This window comes from Carcharhinus amblyrhynchos, chromosome 11 (assembly GCF_965287045.1).
Source record: "Carcharhinus amblyrhynchos chromosome 11, sCarAmb.v2.hapA, whole genome shotgun sequence".
NCBI classification, from domain to species: Eukaryota; Metazoa; Chordata; class Chondrichthyes; order Carcharhiniformes; family Carcharhinidae; genus Carcharhinus; species Carcharhinus amblyrhynchos.
Window position 1 is genome coordinate 11446258 of NC_137334.1, and position 26970 is coordinate 11473227.

Here is a 26970-nt window from a genome sequence, read left to right on the forward strand (position 1 = left end):
GGGGATCCAAGTGTTTTCTATTGGCATATAAAGAGTAAAAGGTGAGGTGGATGTGATTAGGGACCAAAATAGAGACCAATGCATGAAGGCAGAGGGCATATCTGAGATACTAAATGAGTACTTTGCATATGTCTTTACAAAGGGAGAGGGTACAGCTGAAGTCACACTGCAAGAGGTGATGGTTGAGATACTGGGTGGACTAAAAATTGTTAAACAGGAGGTACAATAAAGGCTGGCTGTACTTAAAGTTGATGAATCAGTAAGACTGGATGGGTTGCATCTGAGTATGCTGAGGATAACAAGATTAGAATATTCCTTAGATATGGACATGATGCCACTGGAGAAAAGCAAATGATAAATCCTGCTCAAAAAATGGGTGCAAGGATAAACCTAACAGTTACAGGCCAGTCAGTTTAACCTTGGTGGAAAGACTTTTAGTAGTTTTCACCTAGGACAAAATGAACCGTCACTTGAACAAGCGGGGAATGGCTGCATAGATTTGTTGAAGGCAAATCATTTTAAACTAACTTGATTGAATTTTTTGATGACCGTGAGGGGGTTGATAATTGTAATGCTCTCGATTGGTGCATTTGGACTTTCAAAACGCTTTTGATAATGCATTACATAATAAACTAGCCAGCAAAGTTGAGACTTCTGGAATAAAATGGACAGTGGCAGCAGACTGGATACAAAAATTAGCTCAGTGACAGGAAAAGGAATAGAAAACACTCATTTTCTGTACAGGAGGAAGAATACAGTGGTGTTTTCAGGAGGGTGGTATAATGACCATTATTTTTCTTGATACACATCCATGACATTGGACTTAGAGTTGGGGATTCAGGGCATAAGTTCAAAAGTTGCAGATGACACAAAACTAGGAAGTAAGATTGCCAATACTGGCTAGACATATTCTGGAAGACATATGTGGAATGGAAAGCCTGTGACACGGTGAGAGAGTAAATTTCTTTCCTGACCCAATTTCTCATCCACTCGCCATCTCACCCAGCTTCCCTTTGTTGCCATCCCAGACTTAGTCATTTTTGACATTTATTTCTCTTCTTTGTTTCTCTTTTTTCTCCCCTGCAACAGCCACCTTGGGGTCTTTAAAAGTTTAATTCTGGCTTCCAACATGTGTGTATTCAATAAATATCCCAAGATCAGCAGAAGACAAATAAAACACTAGAGTAAAAATTGGCAACACTTCCACTGTCTCTTTGAGATGGATGCAACCTGCTCAAACGTTAACGATCATAAGTGCAGGAAAGGTCCAAATATTAAGGTGGACCTAAGTTTTAATTTCCAGCTTGATCACTGCCATTTCACTAACGAAGTCATGCCCAACCAATTATTGAATCGAAGACCTTTTCAACAAGATTAATACTTCACTAACAAAAAGTTGCTAAATCAGCCGTTTTGCCAATTACACTGTCTTAAGACAAGTGACCATTTTAGGCTTTTTTAATCAATGTAATATTTCTAGCATAGCTCCCTCTTACCTCAAGTCCCAGAACTTTCATTCAACTGCAGTTAGAGGTTGACATGAGGCTCCAGTAGAGCTGGCAGGAAATAAAAGGCAGTGGCAGCGGTGACATTACTGCATGGTTATATTGGTTACAGTCATCAATGTTCATGAATTGCGACCAGTAGCTGCAAATTACAGAATTATCATTTTAAAATCTCCCAGATTGCTTTTAATGACCAGTGTGTGATTCATGGAGAATCTAGTAGTCTCCCAGCCATTCCTGGAGAATTAGCAACTCTACTAGGAAGTTTAGTGAACTGTGAGGAGAATAATGGCTAACTTCAAGAGCATGTAGATCGGTTGATAGAACTGGGCAGACATATGGCAGATAAAATTTAAAGCAGAGAAATGCAAAGTGATACATTTTGGTAGGAAGAATGGGTCATAGAGTCTGCAGCATAAAAATGGCTGTTCTGTCCGTTGCGTCTGCATCGGTCAAAAACAACCACTGAACTATTCTAACCCATTTTCCAGCATATATTCGCCCATAGCCCTGTATGCCTCGGTATTGGAAGTGCATATCTAAATATTTGATCTGTGCCTCCACAACCCTTTCAAGTAGTGAGTTCCAGACTCTCACCTCCCTCTGGGTGAAAAAGGAGAGGCAATACAAACTAAAGGGTACAATAATAAAAAGACTGTAGGAACAGGGGGACCTGTGGTATATGTGCATAAACCATTGAAGAGACAGGGCAGGTAGAGAACGTGGTTAAAAAGGCATGCGGGATCCTGGGCTTTATAAATAGAGGCACAGTGTACCAAAGTAACAGAAGTTGTGATGAGCTTTTCTAAAACTGGAATATTGTGTTCAATTCTGGGTAAAGTACATTAGGAAGGATGTGAAAGCTTTTCAGAGAGTGCAGAATCAATTGAAGAGAATGATTCCCAGGATGGAGGGCATCAGTTACATAGAAAGATTGGAGAAGAAGGAATTGTTCTCCTGGGAGAAGGGAATGTTGAGAAGAGATTTAATAGAGGTGTCCAAAATCATGAATGGTTTAGATAGAGCAGGTAGAGATAAACTGTTTCCAATGATGAAAGGTTTGGGAATGACAAACACAGATTTAAAGTGATTGGCAATTAACCAAACATAACATGATCAAAAGCATTTTTACGTTGTGAATGGTTAGGATCTGGAATGCACATGAGAGGGTGGTGGAGACAAGTTCCAATGTGGCTTTTGAAAGGGTGTTGGGTAAGCAGCTGAAGGGAAAACATTGCGTGGTTAAGGGGAAGTGGCTAAACCTCTTCATTGTAATAATTCTATGATTCTGCAACTTGGTGACAGGATTCTTGCAGCATAGAAATCAAAGTATTTTTTGACCACTTCAAGTAGGTCTGCCAGTGCTTGATGATTAGACTCCTGCGGTGAGGTTAAGTGGTTACCATGTGATTAAGGTACAATTACACCTTCATATCTTTTTCAGTATGAACTCTCCGTCTCCAAATCCAGCACCAATGTTAGCATGCAAAACACTCTGGTCCCTGTCAGTCAAATGGCATCTGCTTACAACATTGCCCTGCGATAAAGGAATTTTGCATTGCAGAAACTTTGGTGCAAACAACAACAACAAGTAATGCACCGAAAATAATCCAGCGATGTATGAAACAGAGAAAAATATTCAGAATTTCAGCTGCAGTATTAAACTATTATTTGACATGTTGAGAATGAAATGCATTTTGAATGGTAATAAGAAGTGGGCAACAGCCAATTGATTTTTACATCCCAACTGATTTCCATTTGCAATGAAATCAATAGAACAGAAAATGGGGCAAGTACAAGCTGCCGAATGGCTGTCACCTGATTCATACAACAGCCCAGGACTGAGGAGAAACCAGTTTCGATTTGCATAGTGACAGTACATTTCATAGAGATTTCAAGAGACGCTTCTTCATAAAAAGAATAGTTAGACAATAAATAAAAAGAAAGTTCCAGTATTGAGAAGTCCGTGACCAGCAGACTCAGATTTAAGGTGATTGGCAAAAGAACCCGAGGGAAATAAGAAAATATATTTCTTTTAGAATGAATGGTTAGAATTTACAATGCAGTGCCTTAAAGGGAGGTGGAAACAGACTCAGTAGTAACCTTCTAAAGCAGGCTTGTCCAACCTTTTCACTCTGAGGCCATGTTTGCATATTTTTCTGACTCAAAGGCTGATGAGCAAATTTTGGATAAATAGGAGTCAAAACTTTACCATCTCGCCTGCCACAGAATCAGAGTGGGCGAGGGTCTAACAATGGAAATCTTCATTGATCTCGGGTGGGAATTTTTGGTCTTTCTCGAGTGAGGCTGTAAAATCCTGCCCAGGTTTGGCAAAACAATAAACTGAATTTCATAAAAAGTTGAGGCTTTACGGTCTGAAATAATTGCTGAATAAATGTAATATACATTGCTGAGTTAAAAAAGAGTAAACAATAAAAATGATCAGAATGTTGGAGGGTCAGTGTATGTGGGTGGGTGGATGTGTGCATGTGTATGTGTTGGAGTGTGGCAGTGAATGTGAACGATAAAACTGAGACTGGGAGTAAGGCAGACTCACATTCACCCTCTCCCACTCATTCAATCTAAAGAGAATGGGATCCAAAAGCTGAAAGACGAAATAAACTTCAGGGAAATGACAAAACAGAATGGGAGTGGGATTAACTTAATTGAAAGGGCTGGAATACATGCAGTGGGCCAAATGGCTTACTTTTGTGCTGCACCACAATGTTCTCTGAATAAAAGGGAATGTTGAACAAGTGAGATGAAGAAGGATGGGAAAAGACTTGTTTGGCGTATACGTACTGTTGGATTTAATGGCTTGTTTCTGTGCTGTAAACACTATGTAGTACTATCTGGTTTCTCGAGGAAAGCAGTATTTCTTTTGGACAACTAAGACTGTTTTCTATAAGTTTTGACAGTAGCACCTCCAGAGATCTGTCAATATTTGGATGTAACTCCTGCCAGTGCGCCATTAGTAACAAATAGTATCAGTGTTCTCATATCTGCAGGGATTCCCCTGGTGGTGTATAAATATTTGCTGGCAGTCTCTGGGTCTCTGATAATATTTGCAGAAATTTACTATAAAGTGCAGTTTGAAAATCACTAAGTTAGATAGTGTCACGTTACTGGGAAATATTATTTGGGAGGAAGCTGTTACTCCATCTGAATACTGATGATAAGAGCACACAGTTGAAAAGTGGGAAAACAGGTGAATTGAGGATAAGTACAATCACAAGATAGACTGTGATCGAAAGAGAAGTAGCAGGAAAAGAAAAGGTGCTGAATCAGCATACTTAATAAATAATGGACCTTAATGAGATTAACATCAGATTGTCAATGAATATCTCTGAAATAGACTGAAGTTAGAAGTGGATCACTAGTAGAATATCAGCTATCTACCTTGTGTGTGCTATAGATTGGCAGCTGAAAAGCAGTAAATACAAGGTAATTTATAACAGGAGACTGAAGGAAGCAAGGAAAACACTATAATGAATAATGGTTAATCCCCAATGACACAATCTCTATGACTGTGTTTCATGCTCTCAGGTTCTGTCTGTTTCTGTTTGTCTTTCACTCTTTCTGTCCGTGTTTCTCCATATTTATAATTTGTTAGCTGGGGCTCAATTATTGACACTTTTGTTTCTGAGTCAGAAGATTGTGGGCTGAAGTTTCATTGCAGGTCTTGATCACACAACTCAAGGCTGACATTTCAGCTTTAGGACTCAGTACTGTTGGAGGTACTATACTTAAAATGACAAGATAACCATGACCTGCCTTGTCTGCTCCTTCAGGTGGATATCACACTTCCAATGGCACTAATTTGAAGACAAGTAACAAAGGTATTCCTGGTGTCTCAAGGAATAGCTATCCCTGGCTGCTAGGTTTCATACATTACAACAGCTACTGTATTTGAAATGTATTTCATTGGTTGCAAAGTACTTTGGAATAGCTGTTGTGTTGAAAGGTGTTACGAACAGGGAGGGGATCATTTCAAACAGCAATGTTTCCTCTTACTACCTGGCAATAAGCAGAAGATATTTTGAATTACTTTGTTCTTTACGAATAGGTGGTGGTGTATTTTCCCAACCCCTCAGTTTTTGTGTGACCCAATCCAAACCTAGGTAAGCTTAGTTCCTTGTACATATTCAAAACCTACAAACAGGGGTATTCAGAGCTTCCCTCTCCACATTCAAACAGTAAAGGGAGGGATAGAGGAAAGGAGGTTTCCAGTATAAGAGCAACAGAAAAACTGAATATTGGTTCATGTGAGTTCCAGAGTCCTAAAGTCGGAGTCCAATAAGCAAGGCTTTCAGGTAGGCATTCAATGGCATTTGAAGCTTGGCTGACTGGAGCCCTGTGTTGTAACATTTGCGTTTGCAGGTTGCGTTGATGCTACAATATGAAGTTCATACACAGAGATTGCATCAGTTCTGCACCAATGCTACAAGATTTTCCAATAAAGTTAGGTTAAATGGGCTGGTAGTCCAAATCAGACAAATCTTGTTTCTGTGCAGCCTTCTTGTTGGAGATTAAACAGCTCAGAGAGGTAATATTAAACTGCCAAAACGTCCAGAATCATGTGATTTTTCTTCACAGTGATTTTAACAATGGATGTTTATCCAACAGCTGGAATTTAGCTTTGTTTTTAGAACTGATAATGACTAGGCCATTATATGTTGAAAGGGTATAATTCATGCTGAGGTTCTGGTGTTTGGGATGATGTTGTTTCAATTGACCCACAGACTCCGCTAGCAAGGTTGGCTTATCAAATTGAGGTAGCATTCCTGTAACTCCCTTTGAAATTGATCTGAACTTTCTTGGGTAGTCTGTTAGAATCTTCTTCAGCATGACAACATGTAACACTCCCATAACTGAGAAGGGAATTCTTTTGTTCTGGAGACTGCTGGGGACAATTTTCAGAGGGTCTTAATTCTCCCTGTTCAGTAGAGAAGCCCCATTTAAAAATTAGAAATAATCATAAAGATAAAGATTTTAAATACTTACAGGGTTGGATTTCTGTTCCATGTTGGAGCAAATCAACAAAGGTATTCTATAAGTCTGTGGTACATTCACTATCAGCAAAATATCTCCCTGATTGTTTTCTCACTATTCCAACTCTGTAATGTCTTCCCTTTCCTCTGGGCAGAATTTTATGTGGCACACATCTGACCTGGAAGTGTGTGAAATAGTGCATGCTGATGTAAGGCATGCATCCTAATGTCAGCGTGCACTTACATGATGTTTTGGTCAGCGGGTGCAGGCATGGATCAGTAGCACGCTCGCTGACATTAATGGAGTCATTTAAAGAATTAATTCTCCAATTGACCACAATATTATGTTGCCTGTATGATTTTTAGGTCAGCGTACAGACAGCCAATCCATTAATGCAATTTATTCAAAGGTGGGAAAAAAAGATGGCTGGAGCAAAGGCAGGATGGGGAGTTGTTGAGAGTTCGGTAGGGGTTTGATTTGGAGCATTTTTTTTGCATGCTTTGGAGTGTTCAGCATATTCTGAAGCTTTTGGGATATTGCAGACCTCTTACATCAGAGATTCGGTCCCACTGTCACACTCAGTGCATGGATCAACCCCATTAACATCTCTACAGGTGGATATAGTGTACTCTGCAGACAGCACCTCTTCCTCTGAGAAGAACAACAGGCAAATAGAGAGGAGGCCAGGTGAGTGTAGGCATCACCTGAGAGCAGAAGCATAGACAGAGTGCTCAGGGCCAGCAGGAATGGCAAGGAGGATGGCCCCACAGAAGATGCCACTTCCCAGCTGTCAGGGTACATAGGCAGCAACCCAACTACCTTGATATGACAGAGGTCCAGTGCCGCAGAATTCTCTAGCTATTCAGGGAAGCCGTCACCACCATATGCCAGATGATTGGGCTGGAAGTAGTCTCCAATTCTGTTGGTGAAAACCCAATACCCGTGGCTCTCACGGTCTCTGTAGCATTTAACTTTTATGCCTCTGGATTTTTTCAGGACTCAGTGAGTCTTCTTGATGGAGTCTTGTAGTCAGCTACACACAGCTGTGTCAAGCAGGTGACTGATGCTCTGTTCAGGCAGGTGAGAACATTCATCTATTTCAGAACGGATCAAGTAAGCCTGGCTGAGCAGGCCAGAGGCTTTGCTGTAATTGCAGGACTCCCCAGGGCATCCAGTGTGCCATTCATTGCACCCATGTGATCATCAAGGTGCCAGCTAGGTAACTTTGTCAGCAGGAAGAGATTTCAGTGCATGAATGTTCAGATTCTACAGGTTTATGCAAGGTATTCTGGCAGGTCCCATTCTGCCTACATTCTATGTCACTCACAAGTGTCAACACTATGCATGGCACCAGATCGCCACGATGGTATGTTGTTTGGTGACGAGAGTTATCTTTTGACAAGATGGCTAATGGTGCCTCACACCCAAACACAGAGGCAGAGGAGAGATATAATCTCTGCCAAGTATGCACAAAGTGGGTTTTGTAGTGGACAGTTCACCTGTTGGAGATGAGTCCTGATGCCTGAATCATTCTGGGAGTGCCCTTCAGTATCCACCTAGCACGTGTCATTCACCAGCATTGTCTGTTGTGCTCTTGAGGGAGAGAAACCAGAAGGTCACTGAGGCAGGTATACTTGTTTCAGATGAGGAAAGCTATGATGACTCAGATGCAGGACCCGGGCATCCAGATGGCGAGGATGGTGAGGCTGAAATCAGGGACACCAGGGAGGCAGGGTCACCAGGGAAGCTTTGATTCAACATTTTTTCTGGCTATGCATGCCTATAGAGTCCATGGTCACCACCTCCAACCAACCCACACAACCATGAGCCTACTGCGGCATCACAGCCTCAATAGTAAAGTATGATGCCCCAAACCTCTCTCACCAGTCCTGCCTGCTGTTCACGCAAGTTGCGCATGCAATTCAGGTCTATGCTTTCCATATTTCCTGTATTTCCACCTTCATGTTTTGCCTCTACATATCTCTCTCCTTTTCAATATGTTCTTTTCCCTGTTTCCGTTTGTGTCTCATACCCCTGGATCCGAGGAGCCTGTTTCAAAGGTGCATGATAGTTGCAGAAATTCTTTCTCTTTATGGGGAGACAAGATAAACATATGAGAAAGAAAGGCGTAGAAGGTAATCCTGATCGGTTTGTATGAAAAAGGTGGGCGGAAACTAATGTAAAGCATTAACATCAGGGTAAACCTGTTGGACCAAATGACTTGTTTCCGTGCTTTGCATGTAATATAATTCTATACAACATAAGGGAAAGTCTGAGAGACTGTGGATAGAACTGGAGGAGATGAGGGATTGAGGAGAAAGAGCATAGGCTCAGAGAAGAAGAATTATTACTGGGACACTCAGACATGAACATGTTTACCTTTGCAGATACCAAGAAATATACTGAGGACATCGATGGACCAGCAGAATGGGCAGACACTTGTTGCATGGAATTGGATGCAGAAAAGTGTGATGCATTTTGGCAGAAGGAATAGGAAGAGGAAATATATTCTTAATGGCACATTTCTAAAGAGGGACCTGTGCATCTTTGAAGGCTGCAGGATGTACTGAGAGTGTTTGACAAAGCATATGGGATTTTAGGTATTGGGTATTGAGTACAAATGCTGGCAAATCATGCTGATGTTTACAAAGCTTTGGTTAGGTCACAGCTAGAATATTGCATTATTTTCTTGTCACAACACTTTAGGAAGGATATGAGGGTCCTTGAGAGAGTAGAAAGGAAATTTACCAGAATGGTTCCAGGGATGAGGGATTTTACTTACAAGATTAGGTTGGAGAAGATGGCTATGTTCCCCTTGGAGCAAAGATGGTGGAAAACTGGAAAAAGGTGTAGAAGATTATGGCAGATTTAAGATAGACTGTTGCCATCTCATAAAGACCGGTAACCCAAAAGTAAAGGAATCCCTTAAAGATCCAATAGACAAAACCCCATATTTTTTAAACTTTTACTGCAATAGTTGAAGCTAATATCAGCATGAAATTAACCATGCAACAAAGAAAGGTCTCAGAACTATTGTCAGCAACAATCCCAGCATATATATGGTACCATGTACAATCCCAACTCTACTTCTTCTACAAAGGATCTCTAATTTTTGCCACTTGCTGGATTTTACCTTCGAATAGCTTTCACTTGCAACCTTAATTCTATGAGGTCCCCAGTTATAATTAAAACTGACAAGGCACACATCTATGAACTCCCTCTCCCTTGGGTCATAACAGTCCTCGGGCGTAACTTTTTAGAGATCCTTTTCAACCAACCATACCCTGGTTCACAACCGGGGTCGCCTCTGATTGTTAGCATCCCTGAGCTATTCACACTGTTTTTAGGTGATTGTCTCTCTTAGCTCATTCATATATTGCTTCCCAAGAGCTCCAGGAGTTCCAATTTCTTCTTATTCCCAAACACAAAACTGGCTTTTTCATTAAAAAATTCTGTTTGCTTCTCCTCAATGCCAGACATTGTGTGTGAGTTTATTTTTCCCCCTGCAACACAACAGACTGAAACATGATACCACCAATTAGGTTTTAATTACCTTATTTGGTTACCCAGATCTCATCTCCATAGCAACTTTGAGTCACAGGTCACCTCTCAGAAATGACCTCGCAGCCAAGAAATCCAATTAGTAATTGTTTTCTCAGAACCAGCTTAATTTCATTTTAAATTAAACGGATGTTTCACAAATGCAGGCTTCTTGCAAAGTGCAGAGTTCGTCATAAGGCAAAGAAAAGCTGTTTCCACTAGCTGTCATAAAAGAACTAGGGAATATAGATTTAAGATTTTCAGCAAGTGATGCAACAGGAATGTGAAAAGAACATTTTTACACAAAGCGTGGTAATCACCTGGAACCCATCACCCATTGACGGGAGTTGATCATTGATTTTAAAGGGAAATTGGATAGGCACATGAAGAAATAAATTTGCAGGGCTTTTGGAGTAGAGTGGGGAAATGGGATTGAGTGGATTGCCGTGCAGAGGGTGCCATGGAGTCAATGTGGAATGTCCTCCTGTGTCATAATAATACAATCACTTTATGTTTATATACTGTTAGGGCCTTAGACTAGAATCCCAAATTATGTTAGGAAGCCAGACTACCTCATTTTTCTGTTTTGGCATAAATGTGAGGAAAGGATGCTTCTCTCTAGAAATAATTCTGCTGACAAATTATAGATTTTTTAATAGTAAAACAAGCTTTATTTAATAACACAGTTTAACTATAATTATAACAAATGAAGCAGCCTAACTATTGCCCATTTGAACAATCTTTAAACATGGAAAAAACAATTCTAATTTCTAACTATTCTAGTTCCAATAAGCAACATTCTTCTTCCAGACTTAAAAACCACTTTAAATACAGTTAACTATAAATATACTTGCTATAAGGAGTGTAAACAGCCATGAAACTTTAAGATAGAATTTGGGGAGAGAGCAGCTTGCATAGCTCTGTCTTTAAACAAACCCAGCCATAACAGAAAGCTGTCTTTTCTCTGCTACATACCTCCCTCCTCCCATGAACCACATTATCCTACATATCTAAATCCACCTTCCATTCCTTTATTCAAAAGCCCCTAGGCACCTAGGAAATATGGTAGTAGGCCACATAAGGTTAAGAAGTTGTAATGGCCCATAAATGGGGAGTGAAAGAGAACACGAGTTAGATAGAATATTTAGGCACTTTAAAGTCTCATGTTCACATGTTTTTAGATTAGCTTTTATTTTGAAGGCACTTTTATTGGCACCAATAAATATTATTTCGCTCTACAACTCAGACTAACTTGTCTCTGATTAGCCTTCAACAGGATTGAACTTATCTCCATGGTTGCTGGAGGGACCCTGCATGTTGATCTCAGTGGGGGAGGCCCCTCAACGCCCTGTCGCTGCTGCTGTGAAAACCAACGCGCTCAAATGAATTGCTGACTACAGCATGTGGCTTGCATTAGCACATTGGCAGAGACTTACAACATCTGTCACAGCTTCCCCAGAACGCAGGAGAGATTCCCTTCATCCCACCCATTGCTGCCCCCCCCCCCCCCAACCTGCTCCGGGATGATATCAGGGGGTTATATTGGAGGGCCCCACCACAGTGGTCCAGACACCTGAAGTGCATTTTGAGGAACCCTATGTACCACTCCGTTTTTGACCGGGTGGCAATGTGGGCCTTATTATCTCGGGTCTCCGCCTCAGCCTCCGGCCTACAAGCCAAGCCTGAAGCGGGTATCTCATGTCCCCCATGAGCCATCCCTGCACCTTGAGGTGCTCCTCAAAGACTTCCAGGATATCGGAGCTCCTCAATATAAAGCTATCATGTATGGTGCCAGGGTGTCTGGCACAAACATGCAGTTGATGGTCACACATTGATTGAATGGAAGCCCTTCCTATTCATGAATCTTCCAGGATTTTTCATCAGGGCCTTGAGGGCAATGTGGGTGGCGTCTATAGCCCCCTGTGCATTTGGTGTCCCCATGATGGCCGTGAATGTTGCAGCCCGGGCTTCCTGCTGGGTCTGCCCTAAGTCAATTTAATATACTGGCCAATCCGAGCATACAGGGCATCCGTGACCTCCTTCACACACTTATGGATGGATAATTGTGAGATGTCACAAAGGTCTCTGGCGGTCTGGAAAGACCTGATGCCTCAAAAGTTTAAGGCAACTGTCACTTTCACAGCCACTGGGAGTGGGTTCCCCTGAACCCTGAAGTACCAGGTCCTGCATCAAATGTCACAGGTGGCGCACTGTTTCTTTTCAGAGCCAGAGTGGTAGACAATTTCCAACAGTTGATCAAAGGACACTCACTTGCGGAATTGCCGAGGTCTCCGCTCTCTCGTCCTGCCACTGCCTCTGCAAAACGAGTGTGATGAGGTCATAAAATCCCACTCAATAGCTAATATGAAGTATAGTTCAAGAGTTTGGAATTAAGTTTTGGAACTGTATAAAGTCTGTTTGTGAATAGCGAGGGGTTTCTTGGCAAAGAGGAAAGGATTAAGAAGTCAATCACTGTTTTGTTGAAAAAGTCTAGACAATCTGCAAGTATTGAACCTGCAGAACTAGTGGGGAATTGTCTATTGCAATACTCTCACAGCTGCTAAACCCAACCTTAACTTTCAACCCCTTTATTTTGGAAAAAAGGGGTTCAAGAAACAGGTCTGCAAGGATATCACACAGCAACTGATGTGAAATTTCATCTTTAAGTACCTTTTTATCCTTATCTACTTTTAATCTTTCTCCCTGTAATTTAGTTAATAATTTTATCATTTTTACCAAAGTAACTTCCAGCAGTAGTTTTTATAATAACCTTCCCTCAGCTTGATTAAGACTAAAGCTTGTCTGGTGGGCTAATTTCAAATTGAGCCACTTAAAAATTAAAATGAAGCTACGTACATAAGGACAAATTCTCAGCCCACAGTCACCTCAAGGACATGTCTTTTATGTGATCGGGATTACGGATCAACGGATGTAATCTTACTGGATCCATGATGGAGAGATGGCTCAGACTGGACAGAGAGGCTAAACAGGATGAGACCTCAATTTGGTCAGACTTAAAATGATGAGCAGAAAAGCCAAGAGGTTTCTGGCACAGAAAAAGACCATTTGAGCCATTGTGTCTATGTCATTCATTTGTATTTCAAAACTAACCCAATTGTGCCCGCCATGCCCGCCATGCCTACCATGCAAATAATTTTCCATTTTCACCTGTGATAGGTTTGCCTCAACTTTATTCAGTGGTGTTGCATGCTCCAATAACCCATTGCACAAAGAGCATTCTTCCAGCATCTCAATCATGGAATCCCTACAGTGCAGAAGGAGGCCATTTAGCCCATTGAGTCTGCACCGATCACAATCCCATCCAGGCCACATCCTCATAACCCCACCTATTTATCCCAACTAATCCTCCTGACACTAAGGGGCAATTTAGCATGGTCAATCCGTCTAACCTGCACATCTTTGAAGTGTGGGGGGAAACTGGAGCACCCATAGGAGACCCACACAGACATGGGGAGAGTGTGCAAACACCACACAGACAGTGACCTGAGGCTGGAATTGAACCTGGGTCCCTGGTGCTGTGAGGCAACAGTGCTAACCACTATGCCACCATGCCGCCCATCTCATTCACCCATTCTCTTAGAAACAATTTGGAATGAATGACCTCTCTTCACTGGCTGCCCAATCTGTGGAAATAGCCTTTCCTTATTTATTTTGTCAAATGCTCCCATTGTTTTAAAAGCCCTGATTAAATCTTGAAGCTTTTGTTGCTCCAAGGGACATTGGCACAAGAGGAAAAACTGGCCTGTGCTACACGAGTGCTTGAGAGATAGATTTTGGGTGGAAATTTCACCTGTCCGATCTTTCTCCTGAAGTACGTTGGTTGTCAAATTGGAACCCAGCAACTTCTAAGTGTTTTGACATGTACATTAGTCCTTTAAGGATGCTTATTGTGGGATCTATTGCTTCCATTAGGACTCTGCTGCTGAAACTGGAAGGAACATTTGGAGCATGTGCTGTGCTCAGATAAACTGGGTTAGCTGTGGTCTTATCAGCAGTGCTTAAAGGGGCTGCTGGAAGCCTTGGTGAAAAGAAATGATTTTTGTTTTTAGTAGGCCTTAATTTGGAGCCAGAAGGAATAGGCAAGTTCATCCTGGCTTCACTCTGGTACTGCTACTGATCATATAGCTGATCAGTGTTTGCAGATTGCTGGTTTGATGGAAACATGATCCAGGTGTACGCTGATTTCTTGCCACTTTCCCACACATAAACCAATGTTGCTGCTCAATATCTCTTTTCATATCTATCGCGCCTCTCCATGTCATTGTAGAATCAGACAGAGGGAGGCCATTCATTCCATTGTGTCTGTGCCAGGTCTTTGAGGACTGGATTTTATTGGCCTTTGGTTGTTTAACACCTGATAGCCAATTGAAAGATGAAACCAGAACAAATCTTTTCTCAGTATGGATAATATTCACAGAATGAAACAATACTAATTTATAGCTCCTATCTCAACTCTTGCCCCAGTGGCAGTGAGTGTCTCTCTACCTGTGCTCAAGTAACTACTCAATCAATGTTCTCCACCTGCAGAGTTTGTATACAATTAACATTGGGACCCCAACGCCAGACCAAAAAGCAGGTGTGGAGGCCACATTGCCAGCAGTGTAACTGGCTCCGAGACTTTACACAGATGACTTTCCTGTTGAATTAAGGATGGTGAGTGGGCTTCTGATGCTGCAAGCCCAATCAGAGGGGCTCTGAAGTTTTGCAATGCCACTGCTGAGGCAGGCAGCAGAACTAAGGAAGTGCCTTAAAATGGAAGTGCCCACGAACAGGTGTATAAAAATTAAACTTATGAAGCTGACATAGGAAGATCGCATTGAGCAGAGAGAAAATCTCTCCAGATAGCCTATCGGGGCTGTAGGAGGAGCCTTCCTGACCCGTGGCATTCTTTGGGTCACGGAGTCTCTGGGCTGCCATGAAGAGGCCATCTCCATGAAACAGCGAAGCTGACAGTCTTCCCCACACAGCTGGGGTTACCTCACGACTGGTAAAATGTTGCCAGAACATCAACTAGCTCATACAGGAAACTTAATTATGCAAACCAGATGCCCATTTCTGATCCCCTCCTTCCTCTGTTTCCACAAACCAGGGGCTGATAAAATGTAGTCCTCGGTTCTGAGTTCTGAGAAAGGATCATTTAGATCTAAAACGTTAACTCTGTTTCTCTCCACAGGCGCTGCCAGACGGGCTGAGTTTATCTGTTTTTCTGTTTTTATTCCTGAAACAGCTGTCTAGTTTGTCCCAAGTCCCTGCTCTTTCCCCAAAATCCTGCAAACTTCTCCTTTCTCGGTATTTATGTAGCTCTCTTTGATAGCTGCTTTTGAATCTTTTCCTCCACCCTCTCAGGTGGTGCTTTCCAGATCTTTCCAATTCACTGAGTAAAACAAATTCTCTTCATATCCCCTCTGGTTCTTTTGTCAATCATCTTCCATCTGTTTTGTCTAGTTACTGGTTTTCCAGCCACCTGTATGTTTCTTGCAAAATATTCTGCCAAACTCCCTCATAATTTTGAGCATCTCAGTTAAATTTTCTGATAGCCATCTTCGCTGTATGGAGAACACCCTGGTGAATCTGAATTGACTGTTCTCCCTTGCTTTGATATCCCCGTTCACTCTCGAAAAATCCCTCCATAATTAAAAAAAACTCCATTAAATTCCTTAGCTTTCAATGCAAATAGTCACAATCGCTCAAGTGTCGCTTCGTAGTTGAGCTTTTTCAGCATCTCCCTGGTACTAACATCAATGTCAGCTCCTGTGTTGCTGAGGGTAGGGGGGCGCTTCTGTTGCTTTCTGAGCTTTCTGAGCAGTAATTCAACTTGCGTTGCAAGAATAGTAAAGAAAGCCGTGCATTTTTTTATTGCATTTTTCATGACCTCAGGATGTGCCAAAGTGAATTTACAGCTAATAAGATTCTTAAAGTGGAAATTTCTAGCCCTTCCCGCTGATGGAATATACCACTCCCACCAAAGGCAACCTTCGCAGCGGGTTCCCCAGTGGTGGAACGGCTGAGCCATGCAAAATGGTGTAGACCAGAAGATCCCGCCTGTGGCTGATGGCAAGTTTCCTCCTCTGCCAGAAATCATGGGGGCTGGAAAATCCCACCCTTAGTGTAAAAAATTGCAGTTACAGCTGTCAAAGCAGATGGACAGACTGGAGAAGGATTGGGAGTGATCCACCCCAGCTGACAGGCAAGAAGATACCTCTTTAAATACATGTATTTTACCCTGCTCTGGTATAATGTGTGTTTCCATTTTGGGCACTGAATGAATGTGTGACCAGGCAGAGACTGAACATCAAATAAAAAATGATACTGTCCATGACTTTGGGTACAGTCTGTAAAACCACTCTCCTCTATTTGCTCTACTTCCTCCGGTACCTGGAGTTGGAGGGTCCTGTACTCATTGGGAAATGAGTAAGAATCCTAGGTTTAGATAACCTTCTCTAGTTCTGAATTGTTCTACCCTTCTTATGTGTAGTTTTGTCCTTTAAGCAGATATTGAAATTAGGAAGAATGGAGAGATTGAAGTAAGTTGGGAGCAGGCTCATGTGGCATATAATCCTCAGCATGGACCTTATGGTCAAATGTTTCTGTGCTATAAAGTCTGTGAAATTCTATGTAAGGCTCTCAGGAAATTGCAAGCACCATGGTTAAAATTAGCCCTTGGATTGCTAAAGCTGAATGCCAAAATTATATTTAATTATGTGATATTTTAATGCTCTGCAGGCCTTTGAAAAATTCTGATTCATCTCCAGAACATAGTGAGAGCTTTTCAACTTCACTACTCATGTATTTTTCATTTCATTGTCAAACCTTAAACTCAATTAAGTTTGACGCAGGTACTTCCATTAATGCCTTTCCAAAAAGTCTGATCAGGTTTAGCATCTAATACTGCATTTGGGGCTTCTTTTGAGATTTATCATTTGGAAATGAATGCAGGCAAGACAGCAAATTGCAGTCTTTTGTACAAGCAAGCATCCCAGCCTCTGAAAGATGGGAGCCTATGTAGATGTGAATTAAAAGATGCTGAAATCTGACTATGTAATGGTGAGCAAAACTCTTTCTGTCATCTATCCTGCAACACATTTTAAGTACAGTTAGAGACTTTATTCCAAACTTCAATCATTACCAACCTACCCACAAACTAATAATTGAAAAGTTGAGTAAGTACTTCATAAAAGTATTTTTTTCTTTATTCTGCAGGGACTGTGCGCTCAAACTTTCTTCGGTCACCTGCACTCCTGCAATGATGCCACCTTTAACCTGAAGGTGAGTTCTTCCTGTCCATGTTTATTTATATAGAACCCAAAATTATAATCAAATTAGTCAACACATTTGAAAAATGAAGGTTATGCTTGACCAACCTTACTAAATTCTTTGAAGAAGTAACAGAAAGAGCAAAGAGCTAATACGGTAAATGTGGTATATTTGCTGGAATTCTACTGTTCTGCCCGCCACGGGAATCAGAGCGGGTGAGGAACGGACAATGGGAAACTCCATTGACCTTGGGCAGGATTTTCCAGTGTTGGATCAAGCAAGGCCTTAAAATCTTACCCATTGGGTTTTCAAAAAGCATTGATAAAATAATGAATAGTAGACTCACGACTAACTTTAGGGCAATAGAAATGTTGCGTAATTACTTTGCCTCAGTATTTACAGTAGAAAAGAAGGGTAGCGTGCTGGAAGCCCCAAGGAAATTAATAGTGGATCGGGGAAAGGGTCTAAGTCAAATTAACATAAGCAAACATCGATAATGAAGAAATTAATGGAATTAAAGAGTGACAAATCCCCAGATCGAACAATTTCCATCTGAAAGGTGTTAAAGAAAGTGGAAAAAATACAGTGGATGCCCTAACTATAATCTTTCAGAGTTCCCTAGACTCAGGAGCCATCCCTCTGGATTATAAAATTGCTCATGCCATTCAATTTTTTAAGACGGGTGAAAGTGGAAAACCAGAGAATTACAGACCAGTAAGCTCAAGATCGGTGGTGGGGAGATTATTCATGTTTATAATCAAGAATAGGGTAACGTGAACATCTTGAAATGTTTGAGTTAATCGGGGAGAGCCAGCACGGATCCATGACAGGAAGATCATGCCTAATGAACCTCAGTGATACTTTGAAGAGGTGACTAAGGTAGTGGACAGGGGAATGTCTATGGATGTTACTTATATGGACTTCCAGAAGGCATTTGATAAGTCCCACATAAGACACCATTAACTAAGCTAGAAGCCCACAGAATCGAGAGCATATTACTGACATGGCACATTGGTTGAGGGACAGCTGACAGAAAGTAGTGATGAAGGGTAGGCACTCAAATTGGAAGGATGTGACAAGTGGTGTTAGAGCCTCAATTATTCAGATTATTTATTGACGACTTGGATAATGGCATAAAAAGTCATACAACCAAATTTGCTGATGACACTAAGTTAGGCAGCATTGTAGACCGTGTAGGTGACAGCATAAGATTACAAAGGGATATTGATAGACTGGGTGAATGGGCAAAACTGTGGCAGATGGATTTCAATGTAAGCAGATGTGAGATTATCCATTTTGGACTGAAAAAGGATAAACCAGGTACTTTCTATCTGGTATGAAGCTAAATACAGTGGATGTCCAAAAACACTTGGGAGCTTAGGTGCACAGATCTTTAAAATGCCATGTATAGGTGCAGAATATAATCATGAAGGCTAATGGAATGCTGGCCTTTATACTAGAGGATTGGGGTATAAAGATGCAGAAGTTATGCTGCAGCTATACAAAACCCTGGGTACACTTGGAGTACGGTGAGCAGATCTGGGCACCACTGGCCTTGGAGAAAGTACAGCATAGGTTTACAAGAATGATACCTGGACTTCAAGGATTAAGTTATGAAGAGAGGTTATTCAGGTTTGGCCTGTTTTCTGCAGAATTCAGAAGTTAAAAGGTGATTTGATAAAAGTCTTCAAGATAGTAACATGACAAGACAGGGTAAATAGAAATAAACTATTTCCACTGGTTGGTGATGCTAGAACTAGGTGCATAGTTTAAAAAAATAGGACCAGGCTGCTCAGAAGAGATGTTAGGAAACACTTCTACACACAAAGAGTGGTAAAGGTTTGGAATTCTCTTTCACAAAAGGCAGTTGATGTTAGATCAGTTGCTAATTTTAATTCTGACAAAGATAATGTTTTTTAAGCAAAAGCATTAAGAGATGTGGGCCAACGGCAGGTGTAAGGAAGTAGGCTACAGTTCAATCATGATCTCTTTGAATAGCGGAGCAAGCTCGAGAGGTTGACTGGTCTACTCCTGTTCCTATGTTCCTTTGTTCCAAGATTGGATTGCAAGCCAGCTGCCAAACAGAGAGCAGAGAGTAGAAGTTAAGGATATTGTTACACAGGGCAGAATTTTGTGGTGAAGGCAACAGGAAATTCACCTACTGGCTGGAGAGCCAGCAAAAGACTTGTGTTAACTCCTTTGTGGAAGGCCTGAGAAACCATGTGCTAACCAGTTAGTTGAGAAACCACTGGTGGGCCTTTCTCCATGGTTAAGACCTAGGGACAGAGTTCCCACCTGCCAATTGCTGCCAGCCAGTCTTTGAAGCAAATCTTTGAAGCACATGGAATTCAGGGAGATTTGGTGAGATGGATTTGAAACTGGCTTAGTAATAGATCACAAAGGTAGAAAGCTGTTTGACTGACTGGAGGCCAGTATCCAACAGTATACTGCAAGGTTCAGTGCTGGGTCACTTTTTTTTGTTATATACATAAATTATACAGATGAGAATGTGGGGGGAATGATAAGTAACTTTGCAGATGACACCAAGATTGGTAGCGTGGTTAATAGTGAAGAAGGAGGTTGTAAGTTACAGGAAGATACAGATGGGTTTGTCAAATGGGCAGGGCAGAGGCAGGTGGTATTTAAACCTGGTAAGTGCAAGGTGATGCATTTTGGAAGAAGTAACAAAACAAGGGGTATTTAATAAATGGCAGGACACTCGGAAGCTCAGAGGAACAGATGGATCTTTGGGACTTATTCACAGATCCCTGAAAGTGGAGAGAAGGTAAATAGGGTATTTAGGAAGGCATATGGGACACTTGCTTTTATCAGTCATGGCATAGAGTATAACAGCAAGAAGGTTATGTTGAAGCTGTATAGAATGTTGGTTATGCCACAACTGGACTACTGTGTGCAGTTCTGGCCAGCTCACTATAGGATGCATGTGATTGCACTAGAGCAGGTAAAAAGGAGATTAACCAGGGTGTTGCCTGGGATGGAGCATTTGCGCTATTAGGAGAGATTAAATAGCATTGTTTCCTTTAGAGCAGAAGAGGCTGAGGGGGACATATATTGAGGTGTATAAGATTATGAAGGATATGGACAAGATGAGTAAGAGGCAACTGTTTCCCTTGGTTGAGGGGTTACTCATGAGGGGGCATAGTTTTAGGTTAAGGGACAGGAGATTCAGAGGGGATTTCGGGAAAAAAATTGCTCAGAGAGTGGTGAGAATCTGCTATCCCATGTGCACTTCCTGGGAAGTTGGTGGAAGCTGGAAACCTTACAACCTTAAAAAAGTATTTAGATGAGCACTTGAAATTTCATAACATTCAACAATACAGATCAAGTGCTGGAAAATGGAATTAGCGCGACTTCAGTGATAGTTAGTGGTCAGGAAGGCAAATGGGATGCTGGCCTTCATAGCGAGGGGGATTGAATATAAAAGTAGGGAGGTCTTGCTGCAGCTGTATAGGGCATTGGTGAGGCCGCAGCTGGAGTACTGTGTGCAGTTTTGGGCGCCGCACCTGCGCAAGGATATTTTGGCCCTGGAGGGAGTGCAGAGGAGGTTTACTAGGCTGATACCGGAGTTGAGGGGATTGAGCTATGAGGAGAGGCTGAATAAACTAGGCTTGTACTCATTAGAGTTTAGAAGAATGAGGGGAGATCTCATTGAGACGTATAAGATGATGAATGGGATGGATAGGATAGAGGTGGAGAGACTCTTCCCGCTCAAAAAAGACAGTAGGACTAGGGGGCACAGCCTCAAGATAAAGGGGAGGCAGTTTAGAACGGAGTTGAGGAGGAACTTCTTCACTCAAAGGGTGGTGAATCTCTGGAATTCTCTGCCCGTTGAAGTGGTGGAGGCTGCCTCGCTAAATATTTTTAAGAAGCGGGTTGATGGGTTCTTGATAAGAGAGGGGATTAAGGGTTATGGGGAGAGGGCGGGAAAGTGGAACTGAGCCACAACAGATCAGCCATGATCTTATTGAATGGCGGGGCAGGCTCGAAGGGCTAGATGGCCTACTCCTGCTCCTATTTCTTATGTTCTTATGTTCTTATTGTCAGTGCAGACTCGATGGGCTGATGGATCTTTATGCTGTATGACTCTGTGACTCAATGACTTCTGCAAAGTACGTTTGATATCCTCATATGCTTTGGTTGTTGAGTCCCATGACTGTTTCACACATAATAAATTATGCAATGGCTTCAGTAATATAACTAAGTTAGGAACAAATTTGCCCTAATAATTTACTAAGAAAGGACCTCAATTGTGTCACATTCATTGGATGTGATGCTTCTAAAATAGTGTCAGTCTTTTTGGCTGCTTCATCTAGAGCTTTCCTAAAATGTCTGAAGAAAGTCATACTTTACTTTCTTGATATGTAGTCCATAAGGGGGTGGGGGAGAGAATATCATACCGCTCTTCATGCTGGTTGATTGGGGCGGGGGGGCGGGGGTCGGTGGGGGTTGAGTTGGTAAGAGCGCGTGAGAGCTGAAAAATTTGGCTTGCATCCTGCTTTTCACCCCTCGCAATCTTACAGGCCCCAGATGTTTGGTGTGATCAACCTTGTGTTAGGGTCGTGGGTTTTTAAAAAAAGAAAAAGGATGTGGTTTGCACAAGTAGGTTCAAATTAACATACAACAGGTTTTTTGAAAGAGATGATCTCTATACTGCACAGAGTAGAAACTGAAAGTAAGACAGCGCCCTGTGGCAACACCCTAATGACATCACTATCAAATCGTGTGATCAGCTCTTAAAGAGAACATGCAACCCTTTTAAATATATAATATCACAGTTCTGATTTCAAAGCTAAAAAGGGTGTGGAGATACTGGAGTGAGTGTGGAAAGATTTACAAGGATAACAGCAGAACTGAGAAATTATATACTGTCACCTCTCCAGAATACTTGGGAACAACTTATTTCTAGATTTTGGAATTTTCTGGACCATAGAATGATATTAGAATGCCAAATCACAAATATATGAACCAGAAAACATTGTAGATATAAATATTTAACTGAAAAATAAAAACAGTGCTAAAACATTATAAGGAGAGATACAAAAAAGCTTTACTTATCCAAATGCTGTATTTTCCATGTTTCCACTCCCACAGAATATTAAAATAACGTTGAAAGCCTGTGCAGAAAATGTCCAGACAATTGGTGTTTCTGAATAATAGATTTCCAGACTGGAGAAGTAGTAATGTGCTATCATTAACAATTAAAGAGGCAGAGGCTCTTTCTAGGAAATAGAAAACTAAAAGGTAACCTCTTATAATTGTGAAGGAATTTGACAGGGTAAGCACAGAAAAGATGCTTTCAATGGTGGGAAGTCCAAAGCTAGGAACTATGAATATAAGTTATTTATCATTAAACCTAATAGAGTTCAGGAGAAATGTCTTTACTCAGACAGTGACGAGAACGTGAAATTCTTTGCCATATGGAGTAATTAAAGCAAATAATATTTAAAGGAATGCTCGATAAAAGATTGAGGGAGGAAGAAATAGAAGATTATGCTTATAGAATTAGATGAAGAGGGGTGGGAAGTGGTGCGAGAGGACCTTAAACACTGGTATGGACCATTTGGCTGAATTGCCTATGCTTGTTCTCCATTTAATTCTATCTATTGCCTTATTTGTCAACTCCCACTAAAGGAAATGGAAATTCTGATACAAAGGAAAATTATTTTCTGTGGTAACTATGTGTTGCAAACTGTTTACTTCAATAAGCATTTAGCACACACAGCTGCTTTCCACAATGAATAGTTTGCCCTTCATATTCATAGGCGAAGCATTACTTCATGTATCCTGTTGTTCACAGCTATAGGGTAAGGACTTTAAAATGATACTTCACAGTGTGATTGCTTTTGGAATCTTACAGCCCCTCAGGAACATTTGCATGAACAGCTCATAACGTCTAAGATTTATCATATTTGCTGTTTCACATAATTGATTTGGTTATTGGTTCTCTGCAGAATTCGATTTAATAAATTATGATCTTCACACAAATATAAAAGTATTACTAGCATTTACTAAGTAGACTGTGACTTAAAAGCACATCAGTAGTCAATATTCTGGGTGATGGTGTAGTAATTCAGTCACACACTGGTTTCCTTTATTGTGAACAAAAGGAAAAAGGCCGTTCCTGCACCTTACAGTCAGGTAACCTTTACCTCAGGACCTACAATTCCAGTCCAGATAATGTTACAGGTGTAAGAACCCCAGCTGCTGCTTCCCATTGAGGGAGCCTTTGCTCGCTCAATAAGGCAGCATGAACTCCACAGAGCCCACGGGTGGATCATAATGCATAATGATCGCCCATGGCTTTCATGGCTATCATAACATTCTTCCTCCTTTATGTCCACGTTTCTCCCAGCATGGATGTCCTTTTTGGCACTTGGCACTCGGGTAGTTGTCTGTTGAAGGTGGAGCTAGGTCAGGCGGTGTATACCAAACAGGGAACCTTCTTTTTCAGAGGGAATGTCATAGAATTATTGAAGCAGATTCCTCCTCAGGTTCCACTTCATCCCAGAGGCCCACTTCTTCAGCTCCACCTTTGCTATCTGGTGGAACCGTATAGAGTTTAAGCTGAAGAGTGGCAGTGGCTCTCTCCATGGCCAATGGTGGGGGTGGCTCGGGCAAGGACTCCTGGCCTTGAGGTGGTCTCAGTGCTATTTTAGGGTTTTACCTTGAACTTTGACCTTATATCAGTTCTGTTTTCTCTATAATCATCCAAGGAACCCATCTGGGACCATCCCCAAAGTTCCTTACATGAACCAGACCACCCATCACAAAAGTTTATTCTGCCCTCATGGAATCAAACTTTCTTTTTGGTTTTCCTGTTGGGACTCCACCTTCTTCACCAAGTTTGGGAATAATAGGCTCAATCTGTTACAAAGCCATTCTTCCATTAACAGCTCTGCTGGAGATAAACCTGTTGTTGTGTGCAGAGTGGTCCTCTAATCACAAAAATTGTGCCAGTTTAGTCTCCATAGATGCCACTGGTTGTTTGTTTAGATCATTTTTGAAGGTTTGAACCGGCCGTTCTGCCAGTCCATTTGATGACAGGTGATAAGCTGCAGTCCAGGAGTGTCGCAGACCACTGGATAGCAAAACATTCTGAGAATCACCGCAAGTGAAAGCCATGCCATATCAGAAATCAGGACTTTCGGTATTCTGAAGCTTTGCTACAATTTCTTTTTCGTAGTCTAAGTGAGCATGGAACTCATGTGGTGCATCTCCAACCACTTGGAGTGCGTCCGCTATGATTAAAAACATAGAACCAGTAAAAGGACCTGCATAGTCAACACGTAAGCGCTCCCATGGCCTGCCAAGCTTCTCCCATAGGGGTAGGGAGGCTGAGGGTGGAAGTTTTTGACTTTCCTGGCACAGATCACATTGCTTTACCATGTCTATGATGATGGAATCTGAACTAAGTGACCAGACATAACTCGTGACCAGACATAACTCCTGGCCAGCATCTTCATTTTGAGACTCTGGGTGGCCATCATGTAGTTCCATTAATATTGGATGTTGTCCTAGGGTGGAACAATTACTCGGGGCCCCAAAGAATGATCCCGTCTCCAACTCTGAGTTCAGATTTTTTAGTGAGGTAGAGTTTCATTTCCTCAGGGGGGTCATCCTTGGAATCCCCCATGTATGATCACGTGCTTAACTTTAAATAAGGTTGGGTCTTTTTGAGCCCAGCCTTGCTGACACTGGTAAAGTCTCCAGTTCAGGAGCATCATAACCTCTACTGCTGGTAAAGGAGCCAGGTTTGTGTGCAACAGAAGATGACACAAAAGCAGCAACCGGAGACAAGTTGATGGAATTTCTTTGCACCAATACGACCGCCAACCCTTCCTTCTCAATTTGAGGATATTTTTGCTCGGCATCTGCAGTGGGCTTCACCGTGCCATTTCTCTAGTGATATGATAGCACTGCACTAGCCCCACGTAGAGAAGCATTACTAGTCAAAATAAGTTCTTCCTTCAGGTCAAAATGGGCCAGTAAGTTGGATGACAGTATCTGACATTTGAGCTGAGAAGAAGTGTCCCTAGACCATCAGTGATATTTTTGTAGTGGGACATGCAAGTGGGGGCAGCATGGAAGCCAAATTCAGGATAAATTTTCTGGAATAATTGACTAATTATTAAAATCCCAGGAAGGATTTTACCTTTCTGGTATCCCTTGAGGTTGGTGCCTCCTTGACAGCCTTTATTTCATCCTCTACTGAATGTAACTGCTTACCACCTAGTCAATAACCTAAATAGGTTACTTTGGCTGCCTGAAAAACACATTTCTCCCTTTCCAGTCCTGGAAAATCATTGCAGGACTTCATAGAATCATAGAAACCCTACAGTACGGAAAGAGGCATTCGGCCCATCGAGCCTGCACTGACCACAATACCACCCAGGCCCCACCCCCATATCCTTATATATTTTACCCACTAATCCCTCTAACCTATGCATCTCAGCACACTAAGGGGCAATTTTAGCATGGCCAATCAACCTAATCCACACATCTTTGGACTGCGGGAGGAAACGGGAGCACCCAGAAGAAACCTATGCAGACACGAGGAGAATGTGCAAAGTCCACACAGACAGTGACCCAAGACGGGAATCGGACCCAGGTCCCTGGAGCTGTGAAGCTGCAGTGCTAACCACTGTGCTACCGTGCCATCCTCTATCATGCCAATTTCTTCCGAGTTGGCCAGATGTTCCTGTTCTGAAGCCCCCATGACCAAGACATCATCTAAGTATACTGCTCCCTTGGAGAGCTCTTGAAAAATATTCCCAATAGCCCTCTAGATGATGGAACATGCTGATGAGACCCCAAGAGGAAAACAGATACATTCATAGAGTTCTTTACATGTGTTGATTGCTGCTTATTTCCAAGAGGACTTGTCCAATTCAAGTTGGAGATAGGTGTGGTGCATTTCCAATTTGGAGAACATCTTGCTAACTGTTAACTTAGTGTACAGATCAGGCATAGGGTACCTATAGAGTTTGAAGATCCGACTGACCATCTGTTTAAAGTCCCCACAAAGGTAAATCGATCTGTCAGATTTAAGAACAGGGACAGCAGGCATGACCCATTCTACAAATTGAACCAGCCTTATGATGCCCAAGTTTTCGAGATACCCTAGTTTGGTTTCCACCTTGTCCACTATGGAGTAATGGATTGGCCTGGCTCTAAAGTATCTGGGTTCAGCGTTGGGGTCAACATAGACTGTGGCCTTGGCTCCTTCTATTTTCCCCAGGCCCTCCTGAAAAACTCGAAGATATCCACTGATAATCTCAGACAATCTCCCATGCCTAGCCCAAAGATCTCCAACAAGTTGAGCCAAACTCTCCCCACAAAGGTTGGTCTGTGCCACCGTACAACAACCAGTGGGAGATGAACTGATTGCTGTCTATAAGTTACCAGGGCTACTTCAGTGCCTTTTATTTGTAAAGAATTACCAGGGGCTTCAGGCCATAGTGGTTTTTTACTATGTCTAACTGTTCATTAGAAGTTTTTGAGCCAGGGACATCTGGATAGGTCAGCCTTCTTATTAAATTGAGAGTTGGGGCCCCACATGCTGTTAATAATATCACTTTATGCTTTTCACCTCCTTCAGTGTTGTTAGCACATAGCATGAGCTCAGTATATAAGCACC

At 41.9% G+C, this 26970-nt stretch overlaps 1 protein-coding gene across 2 annotated transcripts in view; it reads left to right on the forward strand.

Moving 5' to 3' along the window:
* spag16 (sperm associated antigen 16) overlaps window positions 1-26970 on the forward strand; it is an 846000-nt gene that overhangs the window by 624820 nt on the left and 194210 nt on the right. For both annotated transcript variants that reach the window (XM_080198174.1, XM_080198175.1), the window contains one exon: window positions 17259-17324. In XM_080198174.1, coding sequence (XP_080054300.1) covers window positions 17259-17324 — 66 coding nt within the window. The remainder of the gene's footprint in view (window positions 1-17258; window positions 17325-26970) is intronic.